Source organism: Ahaetulla prasina, chromosome 1, assembly GCF_028640845.1.
Source record: "Ahaetulla prasina isolate Xishuangbanna chromosome 1, ASM2864084v1, whole genome shotgun sequence".
NCBI classification, from domain to species: domain Eukaryota; kingdom Metazoa; phylum Chordata; class Lepidosauria; order Squamata; family Colubridae; genus Ahaetulla; species Ahaetulla prasina.
The window spans coordinates 20,096,201-20,118,433 of NC_080539.1; the positions used below are offsets into that span (position 1 = coordinate 20,096,201).

At 40.2% G+C, this 22,233-nt stretch overlaps 1 protein-coding gene across 3 annotated transcripts in view; it reads right to left on the minus strand.

Annotated features, from left to right (window-relative positions):
- Positions 1 to 22,233, minus strand: part of GTF2IRD1 (GTF2I repeat domain containing 1) — a 161,206-nt gene that overhangs the window by 81,880 nt on the left and 57,093 nt on the right. For all 3 annotated transcript variants that reach the window (XM_058164327.1, XM_058164328.1, XM_058164330.1), the window contains exons 2-3: positions 12,456 to 12,584; positions 4,473 to 4,614 (exon numbers count right to left, since the gene is read on the minus strand). In XM_058164327.1, the coding sequence (XP_058020310.1) occupies positions 4,473 to 4,614; positions 12,456 to 12,584 (271 nt within the window). The remainder of the gene's footprint in view (positions 1 to 4,472; positions 4,615 to 12,455; positions 12,585 to 22,233) is intronic.

Sequence of the window (22,233 nt, forward strand, 5' to 3'; positions counted from 1 at the left end):
CCCAGGGGACTGGCCCTCCCGAGCTCCATTTTCACTGGCGGAGGGTTGCAGGAGGCCGTGGAAGCCAAAAATGGAGCTTGGGAGCCCATTTTGCTGACAGAAGCACTGTAGGCTATCCACCTTTGCTATTTCCAGAGTGGCCCAGTGGGCCATATCTAAGTACCCCACGGGCTGGATCCAGCCCCCGGGCCTTGAGTTTGACACCCCTGATCTATAGGTTTTGTCATCCATTACCTTGGAGAAAAGACAGGTGACTGCAGCTGTTTCAAACAGAGGCAAGAGAATCATGTAAGGATTGGCAACACACATTTTAAATGTCATGCCAACATAGATTTCTGCTCATTCATGAACTTGGAAAAGCCCTGAGAGGCTGTATTTATACTCCAAACTTTCTTCATCAGTCATGGGAAACAATGCATCTTTGGGTTCAGAGATCTCTATATTGGTGCATCCATACAGATAGTACATATACTTTATTGAAATATATTGTCTTTCTCCTTGTTCCATATTACATTGTTATAGCACTGACCATCGTCATGATGATCTATTAGTATTTTGAATTTGTCTTAAGATTAAGCAGATAACAAAAGTACACTAATAATTACATAAATATACATAAAAGTAGTAAATCAATTGCACATGAAAAATATAATCAATATAAAATCTAGTATTTCATGATAATATAGGAACTAGACAACACAATATCAACAGTAGAAACCTTTAAATTTCTAGGTTCTATCATATCGCAAGATCTAAAATGGACAGCTAACATCAAAAAACATCATCAAAAAAGCACAACAATGAATGTTCTTTCTGCGCCAACTCAGTAAGCTCAAACCGCCCAAGGAGCTGCTGATTCAGTTCTACAGAGGAATTATTGATTCTGTCATTTGCACCTCTATAACTGTCTGGTTTGGTTCTGCAACCCAACAAGAAAGACACAGACTTCAGAGGATAATTAGAACTGCAGAAAAAATAATTGCTACCAACCTGCCTTCCATTGAGGACCTGTATACTGCACGAATCAAGAAGAGGGCCGTGAAAATATTTACAGATCCCTTGCATCCTGGACATAAACTGTTTCAACTCCTACCCTCAAAACGACGCTATAGAGCACTGCACACCAGAACAACTAGACACAAGAACAGTTTTTTTCCCGAAGGCCATCACTCTGCTAAACAATTAATTCCCTCAACACTGTCAAACTATTTACTAAATCTGCACTACTATTAATCTTCTCATCGTTCCCATCACCAATCTCTTTCCATTTATGACTGTATGACTGTAACTTTGTTGCTGGCAATCCTTATGATTTATATTGATATATTGACCATCAATTGTGTTGTAAATGTTGTACCTTGATGAACATATATTTTCTTTTATGCACACTGAGAGCATATGCACCAAGACAAATTCTTTGTGTGTCCAATCACACTTGGCCAATAAAATTCTATTTTATTCTATTCTATACTATTATTTAAAAAAAACCAAACTGATAACAATTTGCTTAGGTGCGTGATTTATTGTCAAGGAGTCTCAACTTCCTTTTATTTTAAAACCACTAATCTTACAGTCTAAAGGGAAGATACTATTTATTATTATACCAACTGCTCCAGACATTATTCTGAATTATCCCTCATGGTTTTAATTTAGAAACTCAGACTATAATTTATCTTATTTATCTGTTCATTCCTCCCTCCCTACATTCATCCATTTATTACCTAGAATGTCTTTTAAGAATATCATGGATAGCCAAGAAAATAATGATTGCCATTGCAGAAGAAATCTGTCCAGTGTACAAATTACCAAGATGAAATTATGCACAAATTACCAAGGTGAAATTATCATTATCTTATGACACATTATGCAAAGACCTGGCTCTATTCTTAAGTCTATAGTGCTGTCTACATGGCTGCAAAGAGTCAATAGTGACATGATGACACATAATCATCATCAATATTTCTTTACCACCTTATTTCTCGAAGGCTCATAATTTCTATGCTGTCTCATCAAACAATTCCAGCTGACATACAGCGATATAAACAGACAGAAGGACATAAATCTACCAGGAGCAATACAGTAACATCCCCAATCAAGTATCAGTTAAGTGAACTAATTAATTACATCATGAATTAATAACAAGACTCTTCAAACAACCAGGACGACACATTCACTGAATGACCTCGAAGTCTAATTTTTATGAGGCCAAGGAATGCAAAGACTATTCTAGCTACCTATATCTACCGTACTTAAGGAACAAATGTGATTAAGTAGAGAAATATAAATAAGAAGCAACAGTAACAATATCAGACAGATGACAGCTATGGAAGCATTTAAATTATAACTGTTTCTTCACAACACTATTATGGTTAAACATTGCCTCCGTTACTGACAGCAATGTCAGGATAAGATAATTGAAACCACTTAACATCCAGGATCTACATCAGCTTCCCCAACCAGCTGTCCTCCAAACACATTGGAAACCAACACACTTCATCCTAATAAACACGATATTTGGAGGTGTCTTGTAATTATAATGTATACCAATCTTTCTGAAGAATGCCAAATTGAGAAGGAGTCTCTTTTAGTCTATAATACTGGGAACCTAAAGCGGATAAAAAACGAAGCAGCAGAAGAAAATTTCAATGTGTCCCAACAAGAAGGAAGAAAGTCCAACATCTTTAAGAATGCTCCCAAATGGATAAGACTATGGACAAAACACATAGGTGAAGCACACTCAACTTCACCTCAGATAATCCAGCCAATGTTGATTTTGACAGTCAAGCAAAACTGATATATTTGCATGCAGTACTACCAAAGAGGTTAAAAAGCAGATGTCCTGCCTTCCAGCCCCAAGCATAAGGTCAGTGTTGCCTACCTGCAGTTCTCCTATCACATTCAAAACCACTTGCTTATAATGTAGAACATCTGTGGGATTTTTTTATTGCTTTCCATTGCCTGTAGCTGCCTGTGTATTGTCTAGGATCTCAGAAGTTGCTGCTAAATTGGACAAGAAACTCATGCAGGCTTCTACTTTAGATCTTTGACTTTAAAGGTTTGAAGAATGCTAATTCTGACTGTCAGATATATGACGGAGGGAGAATACTCCTAATTTAATAAGCCGCCCTGAGTCTTCGGAGAAGGGTGGGATATAAATTCAAATTAAAAAAAAAAAATTCCCCTCTTCAGCTTCAGTCTAGGGTTGGGCTCACATGCATGAGTTCCCACAAGGAGGAGCAAGTAATAATATGACCTCACGGTAGCTTGCATTGAATCCCTTGTCCATTCACTGAGAAAAGACATGATGTGATTTGTGGGAATTTGACACAGACCCATCTACTTTCCCTTCACCGGTGCCTCCACGTTTCAGTCAGAACAATTCTGCTGGATGGGATCAATGGATGCAGTAATCCAACCCCATTGGGCATGTCGGACTGAATAGCTGATTTGTACAATATACTTAACCAAGTCGGTTAAAAGCCTTGCATAATATGCTACATTAAGTCAGCTCCAGTTCTTTTCATGGCACAGCATGTTGTGCAAGCCCAAGCGGTGTTTAGATAACACACTTAGTCAAACTAGGTAAAAGCCAAGCAGGCACTATTTGTCTATTACTCTACTAAATTTCTTTACAGGGTTTCTATATGGCTGCAATCAAAATATGCTCCAAGATGGTTACATATCCCATTTAGGAAAAAAAAGGATAGAAAGCAAAAAGTCTAAAACACCAAGAACAATATCATTCAAAAGATAGCTCTAGACCTACATCTTATTTAGGGTATAATAAATAAATTGATTAATGATAACCTTGGCTTCTATTTCTATTATTAGTTAGCTGATAGCTCAATTTATTATATAAATCCAGAAAATGGATTCAGTCACAAAGTGAAGCACATTAAGCCAGGGAGTCCTGCAGGCCACAGTGGGGGTTTTTTTTAAAGTAAAAAGCAAATCAGAGCCTCTAAACCCAATTTTTTCTACCTTAAAAACAGACCAATACAATTCTGGGTGATTGCAATTTATAAGTATTGTGACACCCAGTTGTTAACAACGGCAACAATTAAAAGCATTCTCTCTACCCACCCCAGACAATCACACATAGAGAACTCTGCAAACCAAGAAAAGGAGGAAAATATTTTTGAGAACATGGCCAAAATACTATTGCTGAAAAAACAAATTCCTGAATCAAGCCAAGATAGCTGAGCACCCTGCTTTTAATACTGCTACTCTCATTCACTTTTCCATTCCAAGATACAGTTGACAGATCAAACTAGTTAATAAAAAAATAAAACCCTCACAAATCTGACATATAGCCACCCCGACCAAATAGATCCAACATTTAAGTGGACAACCATCAGATAAGTCAATGACAGCAACTAAGCAGTTAAGCCTGACGTGCATCAGATGCTGACATTAAATTTGGCACTCGATTATATCATTGCTGGTTTTACCAAGGCGACCCGAATACTTACTGCAGAACTTTTTGAAATCGGCCTGGACCTCCTTCCTTGTGTTCATGAACAGCCTCCCCTTTTCTGTCCCAACTACAAAAGTATTTTCATCGTGGACAGCAACACAGGCAACCTCCGTGTTGAGTTTAGAAAGGGCTGAGCACTGGAGAAAGAGACGGAAGAGAAAATGGAAGAATCGTTAATTCAATTTGTTTTTAGAAAGAGAAGAGAAGAGAAGAGAAGAGAAGAGAAGAGAAGAGAAGAGAAGAGAAGAGAAGAGAAGAGAAGATGGAAGAGACCCTGGAGGTCTTCTAGTCCAGCCCCCTGCTCAAACAGGAGACACTATACCATTTCAGACAAGTGGCTGTCCAGGCTCTTCTTAAAAAACCCCAGTGATGGAGCACCCACAACTTTTGAAGGCAAACTATTCCACTGGTTAATTGTCTTCACTGTTAGGAAGTTTCTCCTTAATTCCAATTTGCTTCTCTCCTTGATTATTTTCAAACCATTGTTTCTTGTCTTGCCTTTTGACGGTTTGGAGAATAATTTCACCCCCTCTTCTTTGTGGCAGCCCCTTACATCTTGGAATACTGCTACCATGTCAGTATTTTTCCAGTGTCAATTTTAACATATTTTAACAATGGATTTGAAAACTGTTGTGCCAGCCACTGAGTACCTCCACTATGTATTCCAGATGGGCTACAGGAATGACATTGCATGTGGGGAGGCCCATGAAGACTGCACTTACTTCAAAATGCAGCAGTCACATTCATCTCTAGAGTTGGCCATGGGGGGGGGGAATGAGTAAGAGCTCCATTGTTTGCTAATCTGTGTATTTAAACTCAAGGTTCTAGTGCTTGAAGTATTTTGTGCAGCATTAGCCTTCCCACTTTTTAAAAGCTGATCGCAAGAAATCTTTGATGCTATCGTTTTCTGTTATGAATAAATTAGCTAAATATCAGAACTAATTTCTTACATGCACTCTTAATACAAGCCATTCAGAACATTCTTTTATATATGTGCTGTATAAACCTTTCAAAATTAGCTTTATTATTATTATTTAAACAATAATTTAGGCTTGCTTTTGAGGGCAGGTTGAGGTCTCTACATGTCCTAGGGCAGTGGTTCTCAAACTGTGGTCCATGAAACCCTGGGGGGCTGCGATGTCATCACGGGGGGTCCGTGAAGGCTTGAAGAAATGTTATGATTTAAATTTTGAGTTGCCTTGGGCATCTGTAGCCATGGTCTGTGACCACAAAATGTATTTAAAGGGGATCCATAGTGAAGAAAAGGGTGAGAATCAACGTCACAGAGCCCTGATGGTGAACCTATGGCACGTGTGCCAAAGGAGGCATGTGGAGCCATATCTGTGGGCACATGAGAGTTGTCCTAGCTCAGTTCCAGCATTGTCCAGCCGATTTTTGACCTTCCAAGCCCACTGGAAATTGGGAAACGGGTTGTTTCCGGCCTCCAGGAGGGGTGGGGAAGGCCGTTTTTGCTCTCCCCAGGCTCCTAGAAAGTCTCTGGAGCCTGGGGAGAGCGAAAAATGTGCCCTCCGGTCCCACCATGCCATCACGTGCTAAAAGCGGAGGGACTGGGAGGGTTCACACACACATGTATGGGGCACATTGAATTATGGGTGTGGGCACGCGCGTGTGCAACCCCCTCCGCACTCCCTCCACTTTTGGCACGCAATGGCAAAAAGGAAAGCCATCACTGTCATAGAGCATTCTCAACCAATGGGAGTACCATTTTGTAACCCCAGCTTTAAAAGCACTTTCAAACCACAACAATTTCTGCCAAAGATATGGCAGTCTGTTTTGGCACCCAAATTAACAAAACTAAATTGTCCACTTCTCTGCCTTTGGAGAGTCCTCTGCACCAGAAACTACAGATGCTAATGGGTGAAACAGAAGCAGACAAACTGGTTAAAAAGCATTATTTGCTGAAGCAGTTGGAAACACTTTGCTTGAGTTCTAAATGATGGTGCCATAAAACCTGGTTTGATGCAATCTCTAAAATGAGGAAATTGAATCACATATCAAGCTAAGCCATAATGTTGTTTTGGTTTGGCTTAACGTGCTGTATAAACTTAATGATTGTGACTAATATAATGGTTCTAATGCACAAAAAGCCAGATAATTGCAATTCATTCAGTAAATCATGGTTAGGTCTTAGCACAACATGTGAACCCAACCACTGGCTCTGTGAAGACCACTTTAGATATATTTATTGGATCATCTCAACATAATTTTAGCCATGTCTCAAATTCAATACTCTATTGTAATGCTCACAATATGTTTGTTTAATTAGAAGACTGTGAGGGGTTAAAGGGGGAAAAATTAAACCCCATCAAATCCAAAGATTTGTTTGGTTTAGAATTAAGATTTTCAGACAAGGAGTTTTCTCAGTCACAGCGGAAGGTGCTGAAAATTGAACCCAAGCCATTTGTGCAAGGTGTAAATTCTTGTCACTGAACTACAATTGTTTCTCTAAGGAGTCTTGTAAAGCTACTTAGTCTTGAGACAATAAGAGTTTGCATAACAATTTGAAACTGGACTAGAATCAGAAGAGCCCAAAGCTAGACAGGTTAGCAAACATCTCAGAAGACAATTCCTGTATCAAGATTCAGGAACAACTTGACAAGCAGGAACTCTAAGCAAAAATCAGCAACAGGAATGTCAACAGAGATTAAGTCTTAACTCAAAAGCAGAAGTATAGGATAGGAGCAGGAGACCATTCTGGGGGAGAACTATAATAAGCAAGCAACACAGGTGAAAAGCATCAAGGTGTCTTAGTGGATCATTACTTAATGTGAACCAAAAATGTGATGAAGTTGCAAAGAAAGCAAATGCTATTCTAGGCTCTATCAAGGGTATTGTTGTGGCCTGCCAGTGGCCAGCAGAGCTGGCAGCAGATTCAGACAGTGAGGAGGTTGGGGAGGAAGCCAGTCCTGGAGTCTGGGGAAGGCTCTGATGAGGGCTATGCATCGGAGGCAGAGAGGGGGCCAGGGCCGTATGCCAGTTATCAGCTGCCTTCGGAGTCAGACATCAGTGAGGCAGACGAACAGTGTGAGCCTGTTCCCAGTGTGTACATGCACAGAGTTGCCAGATGAAGGGAACCGCTAAAGAACAAGGGTTGACTTGGGAGTAAGGCCACAGGTGGATAATGAAGGGAATAAAGAGGGAATAAAAGAGGAGTGAAAGGGGAGTGGAATTTGCAGGAGACAATTAATTTGTTTAATTGGTTCATGACTTTCTCAGATTCCTTGGCAAGTTTTGAACATATCAGCCTGGCAGCTCTCCAAGCCAGATAAGGTCTGTGACTGCAAATTCTCCCTTGAAAGACTTTGCTGGATGTGAATGAGAAGAATTCACAGTAACTTAATAAAAAGGGGTTTTTGTCAAGAAAGGCGTCTACTTCATGCTCTTGGAAAACCTAGGCCAGCACAGGTATGAAGTCAAAATTAAGAAAAGTCATTATTCCTCTCTCTGCTGCACTAGACAGACCACACCCATAAAATGGTGTCTATTTGGCAAGATACTAAAAACCTGGAATGTATCCAGAGCAAAGAAACCAGGATGATAAGGGGATTGGACAAACAAGTGGAGGTAATGGATGTGTTCAACCTGGAGAAAAGAAGAATGTGAGAAGAGAATGACAATCCTCTTCAGGTATTTGAAGGTCCATCGAAGTCAGGGCAGAGCGATCCAGAAGGCAGGAGAACAAAGTACTGTATAGGCTTAATTGTAAGGAAGTACATTTGAACATCAGGAGAAAAAAATCTGAATAAAAGCTCTTTAACCACAGAATAGATTGTTTCAGAATGTGATATATTCTCTTTCATTGTTTAAACAAAGACTGGCTGGCTGGCTGGCTGGCATTTGTCTGACATGACATATAGTAATACTGGATTCCTTGCACTGAATAAAGGCTTGGACTAGATCAGGGGTCTCCAACCTTGGCAACTTTAAGACTTGTGGACTTCAACTCCCAAAGTTGAAGTCCACAACTCCCAGAATTGAAGTCCACAAGTCTTAATGTTGCCAAGGTTGGAGACCCCCGGACTAGATGATCTCTAAGGAACCTTCCAAATCACTCTAAGTTGTCCATACTCGGCCACGGATTTTGAGTTTAGAGTAGGACCAGTTTGAGCTTGGAAGACTCTGAATCAGAATCTGTCAGTTTAATTTACCTCACAGAGATCGTATGAAGATAATGGAATGAGGATGCAAAAGACCATGAATAATATTTTGACAGAAAGGCAGTACAAGTAGTCCTCAAATTAGGACTTATCACTCAGCGACTGTTTGAAGTTGTGACTTACCTGAAAAAGGGGACTTAAGACCCAGATTCAAAGTTCCAACAATCCCACCTCCCTGCCCCAGTCATGTGACTGCACTTCAAGAGCTCAGTGTTTTATAACTTACAACTGTAATGGGCAGGCTCCATTATGGTCTTAACTCAAGGACTACCTGTATATTAAAAGTAATTAATAAATGAAAGCAGATAGACTTTAGCAATCCAAATATAATGCTTGCTGAATGCAATCAGCTTTATAAAATACAGGTGGGATGGTGTCTATTCCAAGGACAATTAACAAGCATAATATAAATATTATTCTAACCACTGGTGGCGCAGTGGTTAGAATGCAGTATTGCGGGCTGACTGTGCCCACTGCTAGCAGTTCATTTCTGACCAGTTCAAGGTTGACTCAGCCAGCCATCCTTCCGAGATCAGTAAAATGAGGAGCCAGATTGTTGGGGGCAATATGCTGACTCTATAAACCACTTAGATAGGACTATAAAGCACTGTGAAGCGGTATATAAGTCTAAGTGCTATTGCTAGTAGTATTAATTGTTAGTACATTAAGTATTATATATTATGTAGCTCAGCACAGAATTGTCTCCTACTGTCCATGGGTTTAGGAGACTCTGACAATAGAGTCATACCATTCAGGTCACTTCCAAACAATTCTAAATGTTCAATCTAGACATTTTCTTCTGGATTAGGCTTAATTTCAGTACTTTTTAAAATGTTAATAGGCTGCAAATTTATGCATGCATACTCCTTATCCTAATCTCTTCCACATTAAAGATTAGTTTCAAAGACCGTGCCAGGTATGTATCTTATTCAGCAGAAGGGGGGTGGTGTTGACTTATGTAACATTTCTACAGGGATTTAAAAAAAACCAAGAAAATAGGGATTGGGAAATTATGATTTTTTAAAAAAAAAAAGAAAATTATTCTTTTGTAATAGAAAATAAAACTTTTGTCATTTGGGGTAGGGCTAAACAAACACAAGAGTTGATAAGACAAGGACATCTGAAAGATTTTATGTCGACATGAAGGTTAACAGAAACCACAATACGTGTTTTTAAGGATTGATTTCAAAGCTCCTTTAGCTACGGATACAAGCCATTTCCTCTTCAGACTCTCGCCCTTGGAGCAATTTCTCTGCAACAGCCACCTAAAATGACACAAGCTCTTTGTTTCCTCCATAAATCTGTGGCCACATTTTGAAACAAAATGTTGACCTATCACTTATGTAAAATTTTTGGCTCCAGACAAATTGATTTGATTAGTCTCTCTCTCTCCCTCTCTCTCTCTCTCTCTCTCTCTCTCTCTCTTTTGGCAGCTGGAATATTTGCAAACATGTTGTGACATCACAGAAAGAGCATTTGAACATTTGTTGAAATCGTGTAAAAATGAAGACTGGTCAATGGGATTAATCCCAATGGTTGAACGGTAAAAGGAGGGGGTTCACTCGAGACTCATTGGTAGCATTTACACAAAAATTAAGGCCAGTTAAAGATCTAATTATTGCATTTTTAAAATATGCCAATATTGGTTAGCTTTAACTCCAAAAAACGGTATGTTGTGCAAACCCAAACTTTTTTTTGTTTTCTTATGCTTCACTGTGCTGTGGAAATCAGAAAAAAAGGTTGATTCAATAACTAAGTTCCCTCTGTTGTGGAAACACAGAATTATGAGATTCCTAAACCGAGGCTGGGCTCCTATGAGAGACTACAATAGGGTTGGATAGTTGTAATGCAGAATCTTGAGGGAATCCAGTCATTCTCTTCACAGGTTGTGTGAATAGCAGGAGTGAAATGCTCCCGGTTTGGATTGGATCAGATGATCCAGTAGCAATGGTGGCGGGAGGTTCGGAGAACCGGTAGCAAAAATCCCTGCCCCCCCCCATGCCCACCTAATCGCCCAGTCACCCACTTGTCCGCTTGCAGCTTCTTTCCGGCTTGCTTGCTTTTCTCGCCTGAATGGAAGAAATAGGTTGTAAAAAATGCCTTTAAAAGGTTAAAAAAAGAGGCTCCGACAATCACAGCTGAGCCGCGCGATCGCCAGAGCCTTTTTTTTTACCTTTTAAAAGCATTTTTTTACCACCTATTGGGGAGAATACGTAGTTAAAAATGCGTTTACAGGTTAAAAAAAGGCTCTGACGGTCGCGCGCCACAGCTGTGATCATCGGAGCCTTTTTTTAACCTTTTAAAAGCATTTTTACAACCTATTCACCCAAATAGGTAGTAAAAAAAATGCATTTAAAAAAGTAAAAAAAAGGCTCCAATGATCACAACTGTGGCGCGCGATCGACGGAACATTTTTTTACTTTTTTAAAGCATTTTTTACTACCTATTCACCTGCATAGGTATTAAAAAATGCTTTAAAAAAAGTAAAAAAAAAGGCTCCAACAATCGCATGCCACAGGTGATCACACGCACACCCGCTTGTGCTGTTCTACTTACCTTCCTTCCCATGCCTCGTTTTTGGCATGCACCGCATGTGCGTGCGTGCACCTTGCATTTGGTGCATGGTGCGCACATGTGCACACACAGTGCATGTTTGGCGCCCAGAGCGCATGCGCAGCCACCAAACCGATAGTAAACCGATTCAGATTTCACTGCTGGTGAATAGCTCCTCATACTGAATCAACATAAGTCCAACTCCAGAAAAAACCTATGGATTTATCTCCATCTTTGCCTATAATATAACTGAACCCCAGATTAAGTTAGCAAAACTCAACTCGGTAAAATTAGCTTAACGAGACAAAATGGCTGGGTTCACAGTATAAAAGCAGTAACACCCAAAGAAAGAGATAAATCCATAGGTTTTTTCTGGAGTTGGAACCACACTAGGAGAACAAAGCCACTTAGGGTATAAATGGGATTGTGAAATGGTGAAAAGGCAGTATCTCCTTCATGTTAACAGGAGAAAAAATGGATCCAAAAAGAATAAATATCTCATTTCCCTCAACTCTAAAACCATCTGGGCTCCACAGACAATTTTTAAAAATAAAATAGGAGGGGGGACTTGGGAATACCGCCCTGTGCCCAAAAAAGGAGTAAGCTGCGCTGGGAGAGAGAGAAAAACTTGGGAGTGGTGAGGAAACCATGCTTGTTCACCCAAGCTTCTCTAGAGCTTCGAGACCGGCCTTTATTAATGAACTTTTTAAGTAAATTGATATATTCCAGATGGTGGATTCATTGTGAGCTATTTTAGCTAATTCTTTTTAATACCGCTTTTGTTTTTATTACTTTTCTGGGTACACTGCTCTGGACTCATCCTCAAGGAAGATGATGACAGTAATTATAATATGGTATATCGTATAATAAATTCATGTTTTTTGATCTGCCCCGCTCCTCAAAGCGAACGTTTTGCAAAGAGATAATCTACTTATCCCTAACTGTGAAAAAATATACATGATTTCAAAATGAATTAACCTTGGTGCCACATATAATTAATTTCTATTTTGGCTTATATCTGGCCTTTTCTTTAGGATCTCAAACTGGCCTACACGAGTTGAGGGAAAATAACTGACCCCAAATACCTTTGAATGAGGATAAATGTGATCTTGGATCTTCCAAGGCTTAGTCCAAAGTCTTAACCACAACACAACATTGGCTACTGAGTAACAGAGATATTTTGGTTCTCAACTACAGCCACTGAAAATATAAGTTTCTTTCAAACATACAACTCGCCAAAAACTTACCATAGAATCTAAGGCTGATACTAAGCTGGTGATAACTTCATCTTTTTGAGAGAACACCAAGTGCCATTGGTCAGGTCTGCAGTTGTTAAGAAGCCCATCGGAAAGCTTCCCCAGCAGTGCCATGATTGCCTGAAATCAACAAGAACCAACTGAAAGTTAGATGAGTTTTGTGTTGCCTGGACATTAAAAACCATAATAGAAGAACCAGATAGTCACTGAATGTTATACACTGCCCTGTTCTAGAGCTCAATTCAAGCGTTGCTGGAATTCAGAGATAAAAATATGTTCCTCCACTCAATCTATCCCCAGTCTTCACTCTGCCCAAAAGGATTCTCCAAAACTGCTACCAAATTGCAATTGCTAAAAATATGCCACAAGAACTTTATTAAATACTTAATTGAATATAGTAATTATATTAGCTGGGTTTCATTCATTTAAAATAAATTTACTTTTAACTGACATTCTGTTTTCGCTTGGCGACTTTATATCATATAGCCTACCTGTTGGCTACTTAAACATTACTAAGAGAGTGGGCTTGGGGGGGGGGAAATTGCATAGCACTAATCCACAGAGAGAAAGGCAGGGAGATGTGGTTGATAGAGATTATTACAGTATTTCTTTCTCTCGCCTTCACTGAGAGAGGATAAACAAACTGCACCCACTACCATGCTACAATAATAAAGAATTAACACAAGGATCTCCTGGATGGTGGGTCTTTGCAAATCCCCATTAAAAGCCAGTTCTTGTGGCCCAATGGAATTGTGGCCTGCAATGAAGATAGAGGCTTTCTCCTCAAGATGCAGATATATAACTGTCACACGGAGCAGAAAAATCCATAGGCGAAGTCACACTTACTTTAGAATTTCAAACTGTTTTGCAATGATTACTCTGCTTGAATTCAATTGTTCCCCTTCTTCTTCCGTCTCCACCACCAACCCATAGCTATTCTTCTGCAACTATCTCCTGGCCCCCAAACAGACTTCCTGTTACACAAGATTTTTGCTCATAAGCAAGACCATATATTAAAAAAGAAAAAGAAACAACTCCTGCTTCCAATGGACTTTCTTCAATCAGGTTCTCGCACAAGTCATACCATTACAGACTACTGGGGACAGCCTATGGGAAAACAGTCCCTCTTGTTTGCAAAGGAGGACAGAGTTCCTAAAAGTAATAAAACTCTGAGACTGGAAAGGAGGAGGGGAAAACAAACAATCGGGAATCTCAAATGAATTTAGCAGTTGGCTGCTGCAAACATTTGTTTTCATTCTAATGAGATGATCTCATCCTTTTCTTAAGTCATGACCTTCTGAAAAACCAAGAAAGGTGGAACTGGGTGAAGGGCAGCAGTTCCTGGAGATCATTCCGGATGTCCTTCTAACAAGGGTGACCTTGTTATAATACGGTGCTAGGAAAATGGCAGGGCAGTCATGGTGAAGTTGCCATAGGATGGGATGGGATAGGATGGGACGGGACAGGACAGGATAGGGGATAGCAATAATAGGAATAGGAATAGAATACTTTATTGACCAAGTGCGATTGGACATACAAGGAATTTGTCTCCAGTGCATAAACTCTCACTGTATATACAAACAGCAACATAATATAATCATAAGATACCAATAGGAGAAAGTGGTGGAAAAGATGAGAAGGATAATAGTATACTATAGCCATACTATATGGGTAAAGGGCCGTGGTGGCTCAGGCTGTAAGATAGCCTGTTATTAAAACACAGCTGCCTGCAATTACTGCAGGTTCTAGTCCCACCAGGCCCAAGGTTGACTCAGCCTTCCATCCTTTATAAGGTAGGTAAAATGAGGACCCAGATTGTTGGGGGGGCAATAAGTTGACTTTGTAAATATACAAATAGAATGAGACTATTGCCTTACACACTGTAAGCCGCCCTGAGTCTTTGGAGAAGGGCAGGATATAAATGTAAATAAATAATAATAATAATAAAAAAAAATCCTTCGACATAAGACAGTACTGTGGTAATGAAGAGTTCAGCAGAGTGATGGCACGAGGGAAAAAGCTGTCTTTGAGTTTAGTTGTTTTGGCATGAAGAAAAGAAAAAATGCATCCTCTCTCAAAAGGAATAAAAGGCACGACTTTGCCTAAATTTCTATATATTAGATTCCTAGATCCAGAGACAAATTCAGAAATAACTATTTCTAAAGCATCGTTAGCCAGCTGTCAACACCTAAATAACAACTGAAAGCTTCACACAACCAGAAACCATATAAATACAACCTGTAGAACAGCCCAATGCACATAATCTGCAGAGAGAGGTTCCCAGATGATGGGCTCCAGCACCAGCCAAAATCTTGAAAGAATAAACCTTTGATCCTGGTGACCAACTCATATTGGATCCTGCAATATTATCCCAGGGCATGTACATTTCCCTTCCTTTGCATAATTACTTCTATTTAACTAGAGATATAATCCATTTTACAATGGTGGAAAAGCAATGACTAAATGAGCTGAGTACATACTCAGCTGGATATCCAGAAGTTGTGAATGAACAACTGCTGTTAACCTGTAATATGAATTTTTACCTTGAAATCAGACATGTGCTGCACTGCCTTACAAGGAATACAAATGCCATCCAATGTTAAGAACAGTGATGTCACATTGACTGTTGAGTGATATCATAATCAAAACACTCACGTTCCTCCTGGAACTGTAAAGATCAATCAAATCCAATGGACACCTACATTGGAGGCTTTTAAGAAGAGATTGGACTGCCATTTGTCAGAAATGGGTGGGCGTGGCCGAATGGATGGCCAAGGCCAGCTTAATGCCACTCCCCAAACTGCTGGCATGTTTCCTCTTTGCATTGGGTAGACCGGGCCAAAGCCACATTGGGTAGACCAGGCCAAAGCACTGCAGGCCAGCCCCTTACATTTTCCATTATGCTCCCCCCCCCGCCCCCCCCGCAGACCAGATCCGACCACATCAAATCCAGCCCACAGGCCTTGTGTTTGACACCTCTGGTGTAGGGTCTCCTGCTAGGGCAGGGGGGTTGCAGTAGATGACCTACAGTACAAGGTCCTTTCCAACTCCGTTAATCTGAAACCTTAAATCCTCAGCATATTACGTGTTTACCCACAAAGAATTATTTTAATGAGGTCAAGGGAAAATAATTCACAGTATGGTCTCCCATCTCTATGTCCATAAATCCAGATCCATGTACCCTTGAGAAGTGTTAGGCCTATAAGTGTCATTAAGTAATCTCTTTCCCTGTCATTCTTAGTATAGAATAGCATTTTGCCCACGATGGATATACTCTCCATCGCTGTTGTTTTCAAGGAGAAGAATCTTCGCTAGGCCTTCCGTTAACACTTTGGTTAGTCCTTCCCTCCAGGCCCAAATAACCTCAAAGAGTTATTTATATTATTTTAGGAAAAGTAGGACATGGGAGGCTGAATGAAAGGCACCTGAATGAAAGGTGTGATATATGTAGATCTAATAAATAATACAAAGATTTTATTTATTTTACGGTATTTATAAACAGCCTGACCACTGACATTCTAGGCAGTGTACAAAGAACACAAACTATTAACGCCAGAAAGAGAAATGAAAACTTAAAGCAACAACCAACCAACCAAATAAATAAAATATAGAGTTATTCATATGCCCAGTCCTCGTTAGCTTATTACAATGGAGGAATCCTCTTATTTAGGTTTTATTTTCTTCTATCATTATATCTTTCCCTCCCTCTTCTTTTTCTGCAGCCATCTCTTATCCTTCCTCCTTTTGTGATTTTGTTTGGTAACATAAATAATGCCTTTGGCAGCCTGAACATCAGAAATAGAGAGGCCGTTCCATAAAATCCTATTTGAAGGCCATCTTGTGATGGATCCCATTAATAAAAGGGGAGGTTGTCAGGATCTGGTCCAACCTAATTCTAGCTGCAGCCAGACGGAAGAAAGGAACAGGTTTAAAAAAAAAAAGGTTTGGGAAGGAGAGGGCAAAGAGGGAGAAGGAGTCTCTAATGAAGCAAAATTGTTAAACCCAGGATGCCTCTCTACAGAATAAAAATGAAGCAAGCTCAGTTAACTCAATTTGTTTGCCAGACTACCATGGTGTCAAGAATTGCTTCAAGCATTCAGAGGGAGGGAGGGAGGGAAGGAGAAATCCAATGTCCTTCCCAACTATGTGATGGAGAAAAAGAAGCTTTTTTGCCAAGAGAAAGACTTGATTGACCTTGCTGGGAAACTTAAAAGACAATTTTTGCTGAACAAACCATATAATTGCCTCCAACCCGAATGATACCATTCAGGGGTGAAATCCAGCAGGTTCTGACAGATTATGGAGAACCGGTAGCGGACGTTTTAAGCAGTTCAGAGAACCGGCAAATACCACCCCTGGCTGGCCTAGAGTGGGGTGGGAATGGAGATTTTGCAGTATTCTTCCCCTGCCATGCCCACCAAGCCACGCCCACAGAACTGATAGTTGTTTTTTTTAAAAAAATGGATTTCACCACTGGTACCATTTAAACATACACTCACCTGAACTATATCTACCTGTTTTGATGGCAGGTATACTAAGCTGGTAGGACAGACATCTTCTTGTGGATAGGGACAAATCTTGTGGATTTTTTTCAGACTTTTTTTCCATCTCCCAAGGGTGAAGGAAGTAATAAAATAAGTTGGTAAAAAAAATTTCAATTGTGGAACTCAGAGGGAGGGTAGTTTTAAATCTGTCAGATACTTAATACCAAAATCATAAGACCAAAATGTGCTATGTCCCCTTGTGTTTTCTATCATACTGAATCATATTCATTATTCTGCTTTCATTTGCTTTACAGGAGAAGCAGGGAGAAGTCTCGATTACATTTCTAAATTGGGTCTGGTAGAAACTTCCTACAAGGTCTTTATGAGAGGTTTTTTTCTTCTTGGCATCCAAATCTTCTAGAAGGTGGTCCTTCTTGCTATTCCATATTCCTCAGGAATTCAGGGCTAAAAGGAAGTACAAACTTTCTACCCTTACATATTGCTTTTGGCCTAATATTAGAAATGATGAGGCAGTGGGAGATGGGATAGCAAAGAGACTGTATTAGAAAGCAGAGATCCATCTTACAAGATATAGCAAAGGATGCTGTGTAGTGATTACAACATTGATCTGTCAGTTCCATTGACACAGATGAGCCGTGGTGCTGCAGTGGTTAGAATGCAGTATTGCAGGCTAATTTTGCCCCCTGCCAGAATTTCGATCCTGGCCAACTCGTTGACTCAGCCTTTCATCCTTCCAAGGTCTGTAAAATGAGGACCCAGATTGTTGGGGGTAATAGGCTGACTCTGTAAACCACTTAGAGAGGACTGTGAAGTATTATGAAGCAGCATATAAATCCAAGTGCTATTGCTACCTATATTACCATGACGGCATTTTTGGAAAAATGGGAAGATAATTTGGCTTCATGACCCAGCTATCCTAGGCTATTTCTATATGGCTTTATATCTTTTAATAATTAATTCTGTGGTTTAAAAGTTGGAAGGATTTTTAGTTTTGCTAATGATAGATAGATAGATAGATAGAGAGAGAGAGAGAGAGAGAGAGAGAGAGAGAGAGAGAGAGAGAGATTAAAAAAACAAGCCCTGTGCAAATTTGTACATGAGTAGAGAGAGTCAAGATTGAATTAAGATGGACAACTGAGCCCAGACTCTGTGTAAGATTTCCAGTTAGTGTGGATCAGGATTGAAAAAAGAGAAAAAGGAGTTGTCCCAAAGATGTTGTTCCATTCAGAATTGAAGAAGCTTTTTGAATGAGAAGGGAAATGTTTTCAAAGAAAGAAACCAGAAAAATCCCATTTTGAACAGCACTTTTGGGACAACCATGACCTAGATAATTGAGAATAGACAGAAAAAGGCATTCTAATTCATTAGTTTTGTTCAGGTCTTGATCCAGATTGAGCTTTGTCCTTCAGTAAAAGTTTGTGTGGGTAATATTAGAGTGGCTATTAGTGGTAATGGGTTCAAGCCCCCTCAAGAGTAATTTGCACTTTTCCTTGTGGACTGCATATGATTCTTTACCCCTATTTGGAGGTCTGCAGCAAATCTCTAAGTTTGCAGCTTCAAAATTGATTGGTAAGCCACCAATGGGAAATGTAAAATTCTATTCAAAGGTTGTGGAGGAAAAAGTAAAAGTTTGACTGGCCCTTAGTTTGCCTCGTCACTGCTGAGCCACAGAATATTAGTTGCTCTCCCTGATATAGCTTTTTTAAAAAATCCTCCCTTTTCTACCCAAAGATTTGTACATTCTCATTCAATTTTGGTTAAAAAAAATATGCATAAGGTCCTTCTCTTAATCCTTTTTATTTGAAAGTGCCTTTTCAGAAGCTTACGGTATTATCAAATTTCTAGGCTGCCCAATTCCAACAACTCTGAGTGGCCTAAGGTATAAAAACAGTTGTTTTTTTTAAAAATCAAATAAAGATTCCCAAAGACAGCTGACCTTTTCCTGCACCTATGGAGATAAAAAACCAAGGCTCCCCCATCGCCTACCCCAAAAGCTTAATTTTTTTTCTGCTAAAGGGTAGTAAGGAAGGGCCCATGTGAATCTCCAGAGGGATATTATTCACTTCTAGAAGGCAGATGCTACAACACTGAGGCCCACCTTCTCGATTCTGATAAATGACAATGGTTAATTAACAGGATCAAGAAACAGCCAACTCTGCCAGGTCTTACATCATGGGAGACGGGTAGTCCTTCAAATAACTGACCCTAAGCTCTATAGCAGTGAAGGCAAACCTTTTTGGCACCGAGTGCCCAAACCAGAACATGCGCCACAAACTGGAAGACCAGCTGGCCTGCCCACATGCGTGCACCGGCCAGCTGATCTTTGGGTTTCCGGCATCCACAAGTGCGCCGGCTAGCTGGTCTTAGCGGATGCTGGAACGCTGGAAACCCAAAAATCAGGTGGCTGACACGTCTTCTGGTTTCCAGCACTGGCCAGAAACCAGAAGAGCAGCTGATGATGGTGCGCGTGCCCACAGAGAGTGCTCTGCATGCCACCTCTGGCACGTGTGCCATAGATTCGCCATCATGGTTCTATAGGGAGAGGCAGCTTGGTGTAGTAATTAAAGCAAAAGGCATAAAAACCTGAAGACTGTTAACTTCAGCCTTCACCTTAGGCACAAAGCCAGCTAGGCAACCTCAGGCCAGTCACTCTCTCTCGGTCCGAGCAATAAATCAAGGACAGCAAACCACTTCTGAAAAACTTGCCAAGAAAACTGCAGGGACTTGTCAAAACTGACTTAAAGGTACAAAAAGAAATGGCTATGTAGATCTTCAAGTGTGACAACTAGGACCTTGAATTGCACCCAGAAGTTCACCCGTAACCAGTACAGGTCATAGAGTGTAGAGAAACGCAGGTTTTCCAATAGTTCCCTCCCTCAACTGTATTAAGTTTTCCCCAGTTTGTTTTGTCTCTTCTGTGCTAGGCATTTAAGATGCATGCCGATATTTCTACTTCTCTTAAAAGAGCTTGGAGACCTTTCTAGGAGGAAGGAGAGATGGGGAACCTACATGCAACCAGGAACAAGACCTGCCATGTGCACCCAAAATGGATTGCAAAATCATAGATTTTCGGCAACACTTTAGGGTTGGGCTATTTTGGATGTTTTAACAGTTGAAGCTGTTAGTACAGCTATTTTCAAACTTTCAACCTCTTTAAAATCCCACCAAGATAGAGATGAAAATTTTTGGTTCTCTCCTGGTGAAGCCACTGCATCATACTTTAAGTGCTCCACATTGTATGGATGAAAAATAAAGTTGCCGCCAACCCCTGGTGACATTCCAAGCAGTCCTACCTCTTAGCCATGCAATGCAATTTTTGCAGGAGTATTTCTGCAACTTCTAATACTCCATCTATCCTCATCGTGCATCCCTGGCCTCTTCCTTTCCTTCCGTTCACCCTGGCCAATATTACAATCTTTTTCATAGATATATCAGCCTTCATGGTGTGTCAAAAGTATTATCATTTTTGTTTCATGATCTTTGCTTCCAGGAAACATTCTGGGCTCTTCTCCTCTAGTATTGAATGGGGTTCTCTTGGGTGTCCAAGGACTGAGAAGCAGCCTTTTCCAGCACCACAATGCTAAAAAAAAAAGTACTCCTTATTAAAGGAAACAAATTTTAATTCCTGATTTTCTTCTACTAAATCACATTGTTTTATTCACTCTATTAATACCATCAACTAGAAGCTGTGATAAAAGTTTGTGTCACAGAAAGCCCAATGTTCTCATCAGCCACTGCTTTCTTCTATTCAATTTCTCAGCTCGTTTTCTGCACTATTCTCCAAACACATGCCAACACAACCCCAAACACATGGTTTGACACTATTAAGCGCCAATTGTTTTGTTTGGCTCTTTTGATTCCCTCTAGAATTTTTCCCTTTCGGATTTTTCAGTACTTCTGCAAATTTTGTGGTTTTTCCAACCCTGTTGCTACCTGCTTCCTGGGCTGTTTGGATTTAGAAATCATCAAAACCCAAATACATTATTCTGTTTAAATACAGTACAGTAGTCTTACGATTTGTATTGATATTGTTTCCTGATTGCTTATTTACACCCTATGACTATCATTAAGTGTTGTACCTTAGAATTCTTGATGAACGTATCTTTTCTTTTATGTACACTGAGAGCGTAAGCATCAAGACAAATTCCTTGTGTGTCCAATCACACTTGGCCAATAAAAAATTCTGTTCTATTCTATTCTATTCTACAGGTAGTCCTCGACAACAGTTCGCTTAGTGACCATTTAAAGTTACAATGGCACTGAAAAAAGGTATTTATGGCCATTTTTCACACTTATGACTGTTGCAGCAACCCCATGGTCACATGATTTACATTTGGATGTTTGACAGCTGATTCACGTTTATAATAGTTGTAATGTCCTGGGGGGGGGGGGTGTCATGTGATCACCTTCTGACCAGCAAAATCAAGGGGGAAACCAAATTCACTTAACAACAGTGTTACTAATTTAACAACTACAGTGGTTCGCTTAACAAATGGGGCAAGGAAAGTCATACAATGGGGCAAGACTCATTTAACAAATTTCTCACTTAACAACATAAATTTTGGGCTCAATTGTGATCATACGTTGAGGACTACCTGTATATGAAGTATCTAGATAAGTTTCATTTTTTAAGGCAGAATATAGCTTTGTGCTACGTACCCAATTTCTGCAATAAATTCTTTTGCAAAATAATATTTCTTATTACAGACCCTAATTGACAGTGAAAAATACAGCAGGAGCTCCTGGACTCTTGTCTTTCTAGAACAATAACCATACTGAGAGTCTTTTGATTACAGTGGAATATAATTGAAAATGCAAATGATCTGCAAGCTCTAGCAATGAAAGTCAAGGAGCACAATGGGAAAACATGGGACCACAATTAAATGCAAAGAAGACCCAATTAATGACAATGGTACAGCAACCACTCTTGGAATTCAGAATAAAGATATTGAAATGGTGTGCCTACGGAGCTGGCAACTGAGTCAGACAGCAATGAGGCTGAGGAAGAACATGGGCCACTCCTGGAGGCTGGGGAAGGCCCGGATGAGGGCTCTGCATTGAAGGCAGAGGTGGAGCCAGGGCCATCTGGAGTGAGGTGCGGACTTCAGAGCCTCCAGAGGCTGACAGTAGTGAGGCAGAGGAACAGGAGGAGCCTGTTCCTAATGCATACATGAGCTGCCAGAAGGCAAGAGCGGCTAAAGCGAAGAGGACGACTCGGGAGTAGGGCCAAGAAATGATTGGCCCCTTCCATAAGGCTTAAAAGA